Raw genomic sequence first — 16,737 nt, 5'->3', positions numbered from 1 at the left:
TCCACAATGAAGAGAGCAAAGACAAGTACCACAATCGTAAAGAAAGTGGAAGCCGTCGAGCAATTTCAATACTAAAAATCGTTGATAATTTTAAAAAATTACATGGACTATAGTGCGACCCAAGTGTCAAATTTGAAACCAAATATGGACTATAGCGAGACTCTACTGTATTTACAAAAGAAGCTAATCCTTACAATTATTTTATTTAGATGCACAATTTTCTTGTTTATCCAAATTACATCATCGTACAGTAGAGCCTTGCTGCCATATATGGTTCCAGATTTGACACTTGGGTCGCACTATAGTCCATGTTATTTTTTAAAATTAACAACGACTTTTAGTATTGAAATTGCTCGACGGTTTCCACTTTCTTTGCGATTGTGGTACTTGTCCTCGCTCTCTTCATTTATGGATCACAATTATCATAAATACTCAATAAAGTTTACCAAAAATATTAAAATAATTATGACAACATTGCATGTCGCGTACTAAAAAAACATAACCTAACTTAAAATCAGTGTTTTGAAATCAACGGTCGATAAATTGTGGATAAAGCGATGGCCTATGGCGGGGTTCTACTGTATAATTCTGTTTCCTTAAGAAATATCCGAAAAAAGCGTATAACAATGTAACCCCACAGCTCAAAGTAGCCCCATCTCCCCCTACTGTGAAAGTTCTAAGCGTTTCAATCATATCTGAGAACTCCTTGGATATATTTCAAGAAAACAAGAAATTTGACGTTTTAATATCTTGAACTGTTGGTTCCAATATTGGGATTCTTGAAACCCACAGGTTTGTGTCTTGGATTTTAAGATTCTGGGCCTCTACATACTCGAAGCGATTTCAATAAAATGCTTTTTAAGGCCTTTACAAATTGTGAAATATTTTCAAATTCTGTGAAAAATTACGTTTTATGATAGAATTTTGACATTTCCACCTACAGTACACTGCCACTGTAGGTAATTTCCTCGAAAAAAACATTTTTTGACGAAAATTACTGTTGGTATGTAATCACCATAAGATATTTGACAGATTTGACGTATTGTTCTTTATTTTTTGATATCAGATTAAGGGGTTTCGGTAGCTCAGTGAGCCAAAGTGTTAGCTTTGTGACGCAGAGGCCCTCGGTTCGATCCATGATTGAAGCACGTCCAGTGAATAATTATTACTTTTTTTTACTGTTCCTTAAAGTTACAAATTGAACGGAATAATATCAATGTGCGCGTATGATAAAAGATAAGGAAAAAAACTTGTTCTGGAGCAAAAAGAAAATAATTGTAGGGAGAGAGAGAGATGAGAGGAACAAACATATAGGGAAAAAAGAAGAAGAGTTGGAACTTGTATGTGAATAAGAGTGAGCGAAATGGCTATATGGACCTAATTGAGTCCGACAACCAAAAACGTAAAAATGAAGAAGAAGAAGAAGATATCAGATTATCGAAATCTAGAAATTTCCTTGATCCTGATTTTGATCTTGGCAATTATCTAGTCTAGGATGAGAAATGAAATTGTGAAGTTGTGGAAACTATTATAGGGATCAAGAATTTACAAAAAAAATCTGATATCAAACGTTTCCTATTAGCAGCTATGTTTCACTTTCATTTAGAAAAAAAAACTGTTTTTAACTGGTGCATTTAGGGTGGCGGCATTACTTATGGCCAGTCTTTACTTGTGGCCTCCTCGCAGAAATGTTCAATTTTTTCTCATAAAATGATTTCGAAGAACTACAAAATTAGGAATATTTGATGCCTTATCATTAAATGTAACTTTACCACTGACTTATTTTAATATTTCGGATGAATATAAATTGATTTATGCAAAATACTTCACAGATGCGGACAACGATTAAAAATATGTAAAATCGTTAACAAATTTACTAACGATCTCCAAACTTTTAATGACCAAATTTTATATCATCCATCGAAAACATTTAGAACTATCTTGCAAGAATTAGTTCTTTAGTAATTATATTTTCTTCTGATACTCATTTTTAATAACTTTTTTACCAATAATTATAAAACAAAGACAAGACCATAAGTTATAACCAATTTTATGGGTTTATGAACTTGTGGCCACGATATTTGACACGTGGCTCCCTCACAAGAAATGCATTATTATTGATTTGGATAGTTGTCACAATTGTTATTTTGGTTAATTGATGGAGCTTTTTCTGGCAAAAATCTCTCAAATTTTGATGGTAAGTGTTAAAATACAAATATGAAATTGTTTATAAATGAGAATTGTGTATGATCATAGATCAAAACTATTTAAAAATGTAGATTTATTTCGTGAAATTGTATTTAGCTGTAGATAACCTTACTTTTCTTATTTTCGCTCTCTTAGAAATATGGCATCAGCTAAGAAACCAAAGAAGCCGAAAAACCAGCTTAAATATTCTACAGAGGGGCTGCGAGAGGCATCGAAGGCCATTAGAAATGGAATGACCACGAGCAAAGCATCCCAGAGCTATAACATTCCTCGCACAACTCTCCGCAACAGTCTCCGGAAAATCTCCAGAAGAATTACGGAGGTCACGGAGGTTTTTACAGTTTTTTTTTGGGAAGGAGACGGAGGAGGACATTGTGACGTGGATCTTCCACGCAGCTAAGTGTGGATTTGTCATCACGAAGGATGGGCTGTGGACCACAAATCAATCTCAGTGGTACAATATCAAAAAATGGTTTCAAGAACGCAAAACCATCAAAACAATGGTTTTACAGTTTTCTAAAACTGTGAAAGAAAATCAATAAAACGTATGAAACCACCTGAAATCATTTTTTTCTTTCTTAATAAAATGTATTATTTATTTTATTTATTGTTTCCAATTTATTACTTATTTCATTATTTTATTACTAAGCTCGTTTTGTATCATTAAAAATTACGGCCATAAGTCATTCCACAAAGTGGCCATAAGTTCGTGAAAAAGGCCACAAGTTGTGAATTTTACATTGTTGAAAATATCTTACTTTTTCTAGGGATTAAGGGAATTTTCTACTAAATTCACTTGGATATATCGAAAGAAACCGCATTAAAGAAATTACAGTTAAAATGTTGTTGTAATTGGACAAAAAGAAAAGTAGGGGAAGTTAGGGATGCTTCGCACGCGCGAACATTCAAACAATGCGGATTTTTTCTTTGTTTAAAAAGAGATGAATTTTCATTTCTTGAGAATAAGATAGATAATCATAAACCTTATCTTCACTGCAAAATTAGGCAGCCTAGCCCTTCTCTCCTAGGTTCTACGATCACAAATGCAAAATTGGCCCAAAATTGGTAATTTTGATGATGCACATTTCATGTGATTTTTCATTAATGAATTCATTTTCAGAAGAAATCACTTATATCAGTGGATGAAGGGTTAATGTGGGTTGATACTTACGTAAAAACTTTTTGCATCTGAGGGAAATTATTTTAAGAATACTGTATAATTCACAAATGCTACATATCGGTTAGGTTCAATCGCTTAAAATGTTATGGTTCGCACGCCCATCAGGCAACTCTAACTGGAAAATCATAACCTCACTAATAACCCATTTCTTATGTGAGTATATATTGTGATTTGGTCAAGAGTGCAAAAGATTCAAAGGATAATGGAACAAGAAAAAAGAAAGAGGAGAGTGATTGATGAAAACCGTATGGTAGCTGCTCTCACAGATGTCAAGAACAAAAGGATGACTCTACACAAAGCTGGCATTATATATGGAATACCGAAGTCTACCTTGTACTCTCGTTTTAAGAAAGTGGAACTTCTTGGAGAGGGAGGGGAAAACGGCCTGAAGATCACTGATCGATACAACAAATATGCAGCGAGACAAGTACTCACTGATGCTGATGAGGGACTCCTCAGCGCTTATCTTCGAGCCTCCTCACAACTGAACTATGGTCTCACTATGACACATACGAGAGAACTGGCTTACAGGTTCGCCATATATCTGCAACGACTTCTGCCTTCGAGCTGGGAGCGAGAGGCCAAAGCTGGCAAAGATTGGGCGCGGGGATTTTTAAAGAGACACAGGTATATTTCTTAAAATCACAAGGTCTGGAAATCTTTAACATCTCGAGTGAAACTGAAATTATTGACTGTGTAAATGGGCTGGTTTGATCGGGGATGATCTACGAGTGTAGTATCCGGAAGATAATTGATTATGTGGATGAGGAACTTAAATGTCATCTCTTCTCATTTTCTGATGGGATGTTAAATTAGCCTGTTTCTATTTCGAAATATTCATTTTCAGAGAGCTGTCCTGCCGGAAGCCGGAGAACACATCTATTGCAAGACACACAAGTTTTAATCCGGAAAATGTATCTATTTATTTTCAAAACTTGGAAGAATTGATGGACACCTATCATTTTGAGCCAGACAGGATTTACAATTTAGATGAGACTGGCCTCTCATGCGTTCTTGCAGCAAAGGAAAAGGTGTTGGGTTCAAAGAATGCTAAACAAGTTGGAAAAATTGTTTCCGCTGATCGAGGAGAAAGCGTTACCATTGTTGGAATCGTTAATGCTTCCGGAGGTTTTATTCCACCTATATATATATTCCCTCGCAAGCGATTCCATGTAGACTATATGGATGGTTCCGTGGAAGGATCTTTTCCTCTCTTTAATCCAAAAGGATACATGGACACCGCTGCATTCCTGAAGACCTTGGAGCACCTCGCGGTTCATGCAGTACCCTCAAAAGAGAGTCCTATTCTCTTAGTTCTCGACAGCCACTCATCTCACTTATCTTTGGAAGCGATTCTCTTTTGTAGAGAACGCAGTATACATATGGTTACATTGCCGCCTCACACATCTCATAAAACCCAGCCATTAGACTTGACGGTTTTTCAACCTTTTAAACAATACTGTGCAGCATCGTTTGATGAGTGGGTTAGAGCTGGTAACACAATCACTATCCAAAATATTGCTAAACATTCAGCAATTCCCTTTATGAAGGGATTCAGTTCTTCAAATATAAAATCTGGATTCCGGACTGCAGGCATTTATCCATTGAACAGAGAAAAGGTATTTAGACTCTTTCCATGCACTGAATCTGCTGGCTCACAGCAGTTACCGAGAGCTGTATCAGTGGACAATGATGTTGCTACTGAGACACACGTGGACTCAAGAACCAGATCTCAAATACCAATTGATAAGTATGAGCCATTGCACCAGCCATCACTGGATTTGGTAGAGAGTTCTGAAAATTCAATAGATGTCGTGAGACATTCTGAAGTGAAGTTGCAGACCGCATCCGATGATACCATTGTGATTCCAATGAAGGTGCAGAGTGAATCCGAGGAAGTGGCAAATGTGTCAGATTTTTCTAATTTACTGGAAGATACATATTTGCATACCTCAGTAGCATCTTATATTTCTAATTTACATGCTTCAGCAGAGTTTCCCAAGAATGTGAATGATGATGAGGAATATTGCATGTTGGCAAATGATCCCAATTCTACAGAGTCACTGGAAAATCTGGAAGATATTAGACATCCTATGACTTTTGAGTTGCCATCTCACTCACCATTTGCCACTCAAAAAGACTGTGAAACTGGGCATTCGTTAAATGAGGCGCTCGATCTCACTTCCAAGACACGACCTCAAATTGGCCAACTTCTACTTCGCAAGAGGATTTATCCGAATAGCGTCTATCCTCTTGATCTCTCCACGCAATCGAACTGCACACCTGCCTCTACTCTCCGTTTTGGTGGTTTAGAATTAATTAGGCCACTACAAACACCCATCAATAATGCTAAAAGGACGACAAAAACTCGAAAGATGGTGTCGACAATCGTCACTGGTTCTCCAGAAATGAGACGGAAGCAAGAGCTGGAGAAGGCAAAGCACCTCAAAGAGGAAAAAAAGAGGGAAAGGGAGATCAAGAAAAGGCTCAGGGAAGCCAAGAAAATCGACACGCAGATCAAAAGACGACTCAAAGAAGAGATGCAGGTTGAGGAAAAAATACCGCCCAAGAAACGGGGACGCCCAAAAAAAATAACCACTAAATAAAATAATCCTTACTTTAATTTGTGTATCGTTCTCTTTATATTATCTCAACATCTTTATCTTATTGATTCATATTTTAAAAAGCTTCCCTAATTTCTGCTTAACTTCTTCAACTTAACAAAAAAAGTTCCTGCCTGGCTTCAGAAGGTAACTACACCAAATTCCTTTGCCTATTACAAGATCTTTAGCCATTCATCTCATGTGGATAGCATACATGGACGATGCAAACAGCAGAAATGCAACTCTCTTCAATAATATCCCAGCTCTTTCTTCCTTCCTTCCCTGGACCTTCCGACGAGGGCAGGGACTATGTCCCACTCTCCCCTGTGCCCTCCGTTGAGGGCACTCCATCTGTGGTTGAGTGAGTGGGATTTGAGGGTGGCTGAAGAAGCCTGGAGAATGTCCAAGGTTCTCTGTTAGTGATGGCTGGCTCAAAGGAAATATTTCCAGGGAATGTCTGTTCGCTTTTCAGATATTGTTGTATGCGATTCCAGCAGTTCCGTGTGGAAGACTTTTCACCCTTTTGAAAGAATCCACACACCGGCAAAATCCTTCCGGAAGCCCTTAAAGTCATGTGTCAGATTTTACTGCCAGTACACTAAAAGATACCAAAAACAAGAGTTGAAAGCATTTGCAATTAGTAAGACCCAATACTATACTCACCAAGCGTTTTTTTCCAGGAATACCCTGAAGAGTAACTCACTAATTTATCAATTCAATTTTAAATGTAGAGACTGCTACTTTCACGAAAACAAAACAAAATTCGCTGTTTTGTGAAAAATAAACATAACCTCGTAATGCTTTTAGCGATTCAAGCAAAATCAGCTGACTTATTGTTAGGGTTGCCGTATTTGAATTTTTCACATTTCAGTCGTTTTTTGACATTTCACTTGCAAGTTTTTTAAGAGAAAAGGGTACTTCAGATAAATAAGAAAAAAAGTGTTTTATAGAACTTTTTTTAGTGCAGTGATAACTTGAAGTGGTTCACAGGGCTTCAATCTAACGAGTAGTAAATAAATTTTGATTTGGCATAAGATATATTCCGAGGAAAAATGCGATGACGAACCTATACCACCCATCGTGCGAATCTTGCCTGCGGAGGCATGGTTAGAACAAATTGTCATACTTTTTTTCTTTTCCCTGTCCAGGGAAAATCAAGGATTCTGTGGGCGTGAGTAAGATATGCGTAGAAACCTGAAAGATCATAGATTGTTTTGGTGTAGCGCAATGCACAGTCGCTTTTAACGTTAAGTCAAAAAAAAATCTTGAAAATAGAGTTTGAGAAAGCGTGCGAACCATCCCTAACTTCCCCTAGCTGTGAGCAAATATATCCTTAAGGTGGCCATAAGTAATGCCGTCACCCTACCTAATTATTATCCATTCTGTTTTTATGTTCTTGAATTTGGAAAAAATTACATACTTAAATGTAAATTATGTATTGTAAAATTGGCAGCGATTTTGGTGTGTTTCCCACTCTGTGTGTTTGGTGTATAGTTTGATCCCACTTCTGAAATTGCCGACTGTGGAATGGGTGAGGACCACTGCATGATCCGGAATGGAAATCACCATTAACTTTTGTCGGTTTAGAACTACTCTATGAATTTATATTGAGAAAGTTCAGCCACGAATGTGAAAAGTTATCTGGACCTGTTGCCAGTTTAAATAAAAGGTGGAATGGGATGGAAAATTCATTTCAATTTCACCCATTGTGTTTGTCCAAAGCCGTAAACTCAATTGAAATCCCCCACGTGGATTGCTGTCTATATGGAAAATTTTAGTTTGGACCTCTCTCATGATGAAATATGATGAATTAATAATTTGGAATTAACTTGAGAAGTGGCGCGTTTCTCTCACAGAAATGGGACGAGCAACTTTGCTTGTTGTTTTAGTCAAATTAGCAAGATTTGCAAATATTACCTTGGGATGATACACTGACTTGTATATGTCAATGTTTTAGGCACAGGAACAGGAGCGTATTTTGGGTGGTATATATATTCAAGAACCTTTTTTTTTCTATATCTTCCTGAGTCACTCAATGTAATATATACTTAAGGTGGTAATTTCTGAAGAGAATGTTTAAAATATTGTTTGTAGATTTATAAAATATTTACAGTGTTTTAGACTTCATGGTCGTCTGGGTATTCTTGGTATATCTTGGAGAAAGTTCCTTTTTTGTGCGCTTGAGAGAAAGAGAGTATATTGTTCTTGTAGAACAATGTAATTTAAAATTGATTAAAACGTGCCTGGAATTTGAGGATTGTTGAATGTTGTGTCGTCTTGTTGCGATAAGAATTTTTTTTTTCGTTCTTTCTGGTCCTTGGTGGTTTTTTCTTTCTGGTCCTTGCTCTTTTGCGCTCCACCGTGAACCTCTCATTTTTCCGATTTTCCCTCCCAGGCGTAAGTACCAGCGCTGAAGCTTGGAAGTAAAACAGAAAAAAAATAGCAACACAGAACCTCAATAATTGAAAGAAAAACCTGAGTGTATGAGAAAATTCATGCAAAAGATTCATGGAGTATTTATTCTGTGGTGCGTTTTCGCTGTTTGCACAAAACAATGCGTGAGGCTTAATCAGAAAATCTCCCCCAAAGGTTTTCCATGGTACAAAATTTGTTGATGCCGTGGGTAATATTTACCATTAAAATTTTCCGAAGACAGGTAGCACAGTTGTGGTAATATGGACTCCTATTTATTGCATGAATTATAGACTCTGGACTTTTCCACAAATCCCTAAAGCACAAAATTTTCAATTGCATTTCAATTTTGGGAACTCCAAAATTCTATCCTCTCTCCACAAAAACATTAATCGCCCAAGTGAATATTGGGGAGGCTACAGCATTTGCACTTGTATTAATTTATAGTCAAAATTGTGCGTGTGATCCAAACCAAATGCTGATGGAATAATTATTCTTACAATTACGTATAGATCATTTGAATAGAATTGGTGAAAATGTGCACGTGTGCCCGAAAAAAAGCATTGAAAATTGCAGATATTTAGACCAGAGTTGTCAATTTAGTAGATTAGAGATAAAAATATTTCATTTTATAATTTTTTTTGTGTCAAATATCGGTCTAGGTTGAAGTAATGCGGCTTTGAGAAGTGCGTCAGTCACTAACTTCATATAACTACCATCAAGGGCGATTTATATTAAAAAATCGATTTCGAAAATTCGATGTCGAATATTTCGAAAATTAAAAAGCTCCTCTAAAATAAATCACATCTCTGTATTGAACATAGAATATAATTTACGTTCGAAATGAAGACAGTTCAGTTCGTTGGAAAATGATTTCAGCTTTGGTATTCGTAAAGAGAAATCTTAAATGAATTTTGAATATTGCATCTCTGAAATTCGAACGACGACACCGATACTTGAAGTAAAGTAGAGTTTAGTCTTTAAAGTAGAGTTTAGTCTCACATTAATTTTGTTTTTATTTTGGCAATATAGTTCGAATTTGGGAAGAAAGAAAAGCTATTTACACCACCTAAAATTTCGAATTTGATGAACTCATCCGACTCATCTGTACTTTTCACAAAGATACCGCCAAAGACACAACAAAACCAAATAATCGTTATTAATCTAACCTTAAGCGAACTCCTTAGATCCTTATGTGGTCTTCAAAAATAGGCCCTGCCCTTAATAAGATTAGTTAGAGCAATGAAATTATTACAACATTAGCAGAATGGCACAAATAATTTTCAAATCGTTCGGATATTCAAAAATGTAATGAGATGGCGGATACAAGTTGAAACATAGCATAGAAACAATTTTGAGAAACGGGCGTGGCTTCCGAGAGGGCGTGGCAGCAAATTTCGCTCTATTTTGCCTATTTCTCGCTCTAATAAACATTTTTGTCTTTACTTTGATTTTTTAAAGATGTTAAATAATTTTATAGTAGCCGTACTCACTATGGCGCTGTTATCTTGTAATATCGTTATCTCGTTATCTCGTTATGTTCTCGTAATGTATTTTATAAATGAAAAATTATAACAAGATAACAGATTACGGAGATTACGAGATAACAACGCCATAGTGAGTACGGCTAGTGTAAAATTAATAGAAGATAACGCTTTTAAAATTACACGGCTTTTTAGGCTCCGCCCACTATTAATGCTTTAAGGACATTTGGTTATCGGTGACCCAAAACCACTATTTATACTGTTCTTCAAGGTTGTGTCTTGCTCTAGCTCGCTTATAAAATTGATTACATCTTATCGTGTGTTAATTTGATGTAATTTATCATTCAGTTCTTTTGATGACAAAAATTTCATTACCAAAATATTGGAAAAATTAAAATAAATAAAGCGGAATTTTCACTTACCTTGAATATATGATACAACATTTAAAAATGCAGTAAACAGTTATTTGAGATTTACCAAAAAAATGAGATTTAAGGTAACAGTGATTCGAAATCGATAATCCTCACCGTTTCGCTCTTACGTTCTGATCAGTTGAACAGAAAATGTACAAACTTTCAAAAATCAAAACTTCATTTACTTCAAACCTTTGGATGGGCTAGATTTGGCACACCTGGCAAGGGGCAGGGGGTTTCGAAATACTGCATATTTTCGGGATGTAAAAAACCGTACAAATAGGAATTATGTTTGTATTCCAATTCAAGTTGATAAGAGTAAATCTCTCTCCTATAGATTATTTTTTAAGCACTTCAGTGTTCTCAAGTACTGTACTTATGCTTTGCCGACTTTTCTTTGTATTGATTGCTGCCTTGAGAGTTTTCCCCAGTTCTAAAAGCATAAAAGAGTCATGACAAACCAACACAGAGAAAAGTCGATTATGTAGAACCACATGAGAACACTAACTTTCTAAAGAAAAATGTTTATTTTTTATTTGAATAGCACCATTATGTACCCAGAAAAAAATACTGGCTTTTAAGGAATTTCTTTCGATTTAATTTCAAATAATTTTAGAAAAGAAATACCCTAAAATATGTAAAATATTTCAGATTCACATTTTCTAGCCAATTTTCGGTGCTAATTGTTTAAATTTACCGCGTCAAATACAAATTTGCATGCCGTAGATACAGGTGGCACTGCGGGGGAGACTTATCATCTCTGCTTTTCGTAAGTTTTCTTTTAATTCTAGCACTTAAGGACGGTTCTTTGGACCGTCCCAAGTACGCATTTACGAGCTTCTGACCTAAGACTTATTCATAAGGCTTAACTTCTCTAATTTCTTATCATTCAAGTTTTTTTTTTTTGGAGAATTTTGACTTAGAATTGCGTCATTAACAGCAAACGATCTTATTAGGTATTGAAAAATCATTAAAATTTGTTCCTTTTTTGAATTTTAAAATCTTCGGGAACTTCTGGTCTGAAGACCACTTTATGGTCTTTAGAACATCTTTTAGAGCAGGCCTGAGCTAAAATAAAAGCCGAAGTGAATTTAGTGGTGCCTGTTGAGATTCTTCGAAGTGCCGCGAAAATTCACGTAGAGAAAATGAGAGGCTTTTAATTTTAAAATTGCTTAATTCCTTAGAATTTAGTCATTTTCACAAGAAAATCCTTTTTATAATTTAGTTAAATACAGCTATTTGGCTAGATTGTAAATACTAGTCGATATTACAACAAAAACATTGGGATGAAATTTTAAGAGATTCTTTTGAGCTGTCTCAAAATTCAGGATAGATTTGAGAAACATCCTTTTGTATAATACTATTTTGGTTAATAAGGAATGCAAAAGTACATATTACAAGAAGTTACACGACTTTCTAATAAGCATAAATTAGAGAAGAATATATTTTGTCGCATTTCAGAGATTTCTCGCAACCGCAGCGCCACCAGACGTTTGTCATGTGAATTATTTGTGTCTCTATCTCTCTTTTACAGTTGAATTGTGCGCAATTTAAGAACTTCCATTTGAAGTGATATATGTATTTAATTTCTTTGCATTTTTGCAAGATTCAAGTAAAAGGGTGTGTAGTGAACAGCTATCCATCTTCCGACAAAGATATCAAGAAGATAATTTCTTTCTATATGAGTTTTTATTTCTGTTATGCCTTTTTGGCGCAAAAATATTCATCATGGCACCATAAATAAGCGGGATTAGTGTTAGCAGCACAGCTATCTGCAATTTCCATTAGAATTATCAACACAAAATTTCCGATATTACACGACTTTTAACGAGCACAGGTTTGTTTAGAGAAAAGCTTATGAAAAGCAGGGGTGCAAAATTACCCCTGCAGTCCGAAGTCATCCGCATCTACGGTACTCTTTAGGCATGACTCGAAAATAATGTCACAAATTATCTCCCAATTGTGGGAAAATTTGTATACAAGGAGTTCCGGGATTGTGTACAAACAATTATACATTTGTCCGTACCATAAAAAGCTAATTTGTGAAATAGTTTTTGATAAACCCTAAATATCTGCAAATATTTTTCGGCGTTAAGTCTGAAAATCATCTCTTACGAACATTTAGTGTCAAAAAATTACAGAAAAATTGGCTTCTAAAACGTTTTGCATATATTACGACATTCCTAAACTTATTTGAGAGAAATTGCCCTTATTTAAATTTTCTGCGTGCTAAAATCATGCCATACCGTTTTCTTCTGTCCAGAAATTATGCTTAATCCCGGGATCCGCTGTAATTGTGTTTGGATAATCCTGTGAGATGTATAATCCCGAAATGCATAATGAAATCACAGGATGACCTGTATTGATTTGATTTTAATTAACCAATTATTGTGCTTTACGCATTCCAAGGGGTAATTCATAAATCAATCAGATTGGCTCGGGTTCCCAAAAAAATGTATGGGTTCCCCGGGTTTCCTGAAAAAAATGTATGGGTTCCCCACCCAGATTGGCTCGAGTTCCACGAAATGAGTTACCCCTCGACGCTTTCGAAATCCATTATTTGGTATTCTTATTCCCATGATATAGTCATATGACATTGTCACGCAGAAGAATCAAATCGAAGGCTTATGGGAATTCTTCCTTGGTTGAGCTTGTAAATTAAGTTCACGGATTAATCATTTGTCTACAAGACTTTTCAACTCTGGACCCCAAAGAGGGTCGCGTGGATGGCCAATTGGCGGTATGCTGCTCTATGTATATGAGTCTGCTATGGGGAGTGGATGTGGAGCAAGTGAGGGTGAAACCCGTACATGTGTACTGTTGTGACCTGATCCTTTGTTCCTGTGACCACCCATTATATTGTCCGTTGAAGTTCCAAAACGTGGTGAATTGTGTCCAAATGTGTGTGTGTATTTTGGAGAAAGTTTGGGGGATATGCGGAGAAAGGGCTTCAATGGCCACACTGGGTGCGGGGGTTGGTGGAATTGCCTAATATCACACTGTGTTTCCCGCCATTGTTTTCATATAAACTTCTAACCCATACCACATGAAAAAAGCCCATCACTCCCCCCTAAAACATTTTCAACATATGCACATACGTTTTAGGAGCATAGTGGGAACACACGAATGAGAGAGACTGCGGAATGCCCTAGGCTGCGGGGGTGGAATGTGCGGGAGAAAGGGTGGGCAAAAGCCTGCGGGCCGCGCTTTAATTTGCTATGCAAATACCACATCTATATTGAATTAAAAACCTGGAGTTGAGTGTTCACGTCACACAAATATTCTCTAGCGTGCACCAAAAATTTCCCTTTAGTCTCGGGCTTTGGGTATAGGAGATGGCAAAAAAAACTGGATAATATTGAAAATGAAAAAGAAGTTATAGCTAACATTAAATTGAATTCCAAGTCTTTTTTCATTTTTGCCAATACACTAGGAAAATTCACCATAAATTGCTTCTTCGAGATATTTTAAATTGTGGTTATGGCATCTTTTTTTGAGTGAAAATGAGTGAGAAGGAAAGATAGAGTAATAAATCTTGATTGAATCGTGGTAGCTGGGATTTCTAACTTATCTTTGGAAAGATATTAGGGTTTTCTGCAACATACTAAAATTTAATTAAAGTTGTTGATCAGGTTATCGCGATATTCAAATTGAAAATTTACACTTCTGCGCCACTAGTGGCGAGCACATAAACTAAGAGTCGAAAAATCAATAGGTAAATTATATAAATCCGTCTTAAATGTTCAACAACTCTGGCCAAAGGGATCTGAGGGAGCATCACAGCACAAAGATGGAAAGGCCTAAGGTCCATTTTTAGCATACTAAAATTTAAGATCCGTACGATATGACAATAATATTTGCTAGGATTACGTAAGCTGTGATTAAGTACGAGTAACTGTGTGACCAAGCCTTGTATCTCCTTTTATTCCCCTTAAGAAAATGATTCTTCCCATTAAAATAAAGTAACTTCCTCACATATTCACATCACAACGTTGGGCATATGTAATCACCATGAGATCAATACGCGTCGCTTCCGTTTCTTGTAAAATGTCTTGTCAAAAATAACCTACCGACACAGATTTGTCTCCTTTTTATTTTCTTCAGGCCCATCTTCATGTGCAAACACGCGTGTCTGATTTCTGGTTCGGGTACTTTTGCGCGGGATTTTATGATTGTGACGCCAAATGAGAGCCATACCATGAGATGCCATGAGACAATAAAATTTCCCACATTATTTGTTACATGTTTGTATTTTCCCATATCACAGATAACTTGGCACTCGTTCATGTCGTAAAATATAGTAAATCTCAAATTAGCTACGTTAAGAGATTCCTCGTGTGACTCTTTCACCCAAAAGCCTTGCCACGTCTTTCTTAAACAATGTATCAAGATTTCTGTGATGCAATTCTGACGCCGTCACATTGCTATCCCGCCAAAATTTTCCCGATTTTGCGAAATAGAAATACACATCATACACAGAGTCTTCACTCTGTATGAGTGGACACGGATAAAGAGTGTGGCGCTCTCAGCGGGATGGCATGTGTAGTAGTGCACAAAAAGCGGAATAATTGCTGTTATTATGAATATCCCGCGAATTTTATCTCGCGAGCTCCTGGAGGTCGCGAATTGGAAAAATAAATGCATTTTATGTGAAAATTTCGCGGTTTAGTGCACAAAAAATATTTGTTAAAATTGTTTTATATTTAATTTATACTATGATTTATAATTATAAATAACACTGTCCACGATGAAAAATTGAAATGATTATCGATGAACACTTTGGGGTTTCTTGGTGCCTCCTGAACATATCTCACGAAGGTACTCATTTATGTAATATGGTTATATGATTCGGACGTCAAAATTCTAAGATATTTTAATGTGAAAATTCTCAAGAAATGGGTAGAATTATTTTTATTAAGTTCATGTTACCTCAATAATGGTACTTAATAGGATGTTGGTGTACAGAAACGGTTCGTGGAAGACAATTCAAAGAAGACTGCCCTAGAACCAACCACTTTCTTATATTTTAATTTTTAATTTCTTATACTTATGGGACACCTGTGTTCAAAAACCATTTCGATATCGAATTTTCAAATATGAATGTTTATAATCACTTTGGACGGCCTATTTTCAATCGATTTGCTTAAATTAGGATTTTTTTCGCGTATATTACTTTTTAATTTGTTCGTATGCTTGTTACTCATGCTAAGATATTTTAAAACCTACTTTCTTAAGCAGTGTCTTATTTTTGAATTGTTTATTTTTTAATTTATCAATTAATTTAATCGGTAGTAATGCGGTATATACCCAAAAAGCATGCGAAAAGATGATACACGGATAGCTCTTTTCCGTGAGTTCGAGCACTCCGCAAAGCCGGGACGATTTGCCATGTCTTTTTCTATAATTTTCTTCATTTTCCTCATAAATACCTGAATACCATTCGAATCCACGAAAAGGATTGCGCAGGACTACTTATTTTCTTTACGAAAAAAGAGCAAAGTCACTGAAGATCATAAATACTAAAAAGTTAAGGTGTTCAAAGAAATTCTAATCAAATAATTTAGGAATATATAACACGATGATGATATCTGTACAATCTTCTCTTTTATTCTCTCATACAACCTGCATCATTTCTTATATAAGACAGGTATAAGACAGGTTGAGTACAAAGGTCATCACTGTGAATATATTTTTACATCTATTTCCTTGACCGAAAACGCGCTTCAAATAATTTAGGGTCATATTCATATTTTAAGACGTTTTTTTTTGTTCATATTTTACCATATTGTTAACAGTGTCCTTCTCGATCCTATAATATTCAGTGATCCTAGCTTTTTCTTCAAGAAAATATTCACGTGAAGGACACAAGTTGTCCCATACAGCTTTATTCGTAAGTTTGAAATATATTCAAGGATTTATAAGGAAAATCGAGGAAAACACAGGAAAATTAAGTGATAAGGAAATTGTTTGTTCTAGGGAATTTTTCCTTGAATTCACCTTTGCAAATCATTCCTAGATTCTGGACACCAATGTCCTGCAATGAATAGTTATTAATATAATAATATGAGTTTAAACAAACAAGTCAATTCATTTCTTGAGAATTTTCACCTGAACATATCTCAGAAATTTAAAGTGGTACTCCTCCATAAATGTCTTTGAAGAATATATGTTCATGAAACACCAAAAAGACCACAGAAGTAATCATCTACTTCCGTCTCACGAGAAAGGATTTAATTTTATTGCATTGTGTTTTAGAAAAAAAACACTTTAGGTATTACAGTAATAACAAGATTGTTAAATAAACACCCAAAGCATTAATAAATTCATATGGAAAAATCATTTAAAAAAAATATTTTGTTGCCTTGGATCAAACTTGTAGCAAAGAAATTAAAATTTGAGTGATTTGATAAAATTGTGTATCTAACGGAAATGATTTT

At 35.6% G+C, this 16,737-nt stretch overlaps 2 protein-coding genes across 8 annotated transcripts in view; both read left to right on the top strand.

Moving 5' to 3' along the window:
* LOC129798300 (polypyrimidine tract-binding protein 2) overlaps positions 1 to 16,737 on the top strand; it is a 712,220-nt gene that overhangs the window by 56,315 nt on the left and 639,168 nt on the right. The gene's annotated exons all lie outside the window — the stretch shown is intronic.
* LOC129799810 (carboxylic ester hydrolase-like) overlaps positions 1 to 16,737 on the top strand; it is a 70,726-nt gene that overhangs the window by 7,184 nt on the left and 46,805 nt on the right. Inside the window, exons 2-3 of the mRNA XM_055844037.1 lie at positions 4,982 to 5,934; positions 6,255 to 6,352. Coding sequence (XP_055700012.1) covers positions 4,982 to 5,934; positions 6,255 to 6,352 — 1,051 coding nt within the window. The remainder of the gene's footprint in view (positions 1 to 4,981; positions 5,935 to 6,254; positions 6,353 to 16,737) is intronic.

Source organism: Phlebotomus papatasi, chromosome 1, assembly GCF_024763615.1.
Source record: "Phlebotomus papatasi isolate M1 chromosome 1, Ppap_2.1, whole genome shotgun sequence".
Taxonomy (NCBI): domain Eukaryota; kingdom Metazoa; phylum Arthropoda; class Insecta; order Diptera; family Psychodidae; genus Phlebotomus; species Phlebotomus papatasi.
The sequence above is the reverse complement of the archived record's forward strand: the minus strand, read 5'-3'. Positions and strand labels throughout refer to the sequence as shown.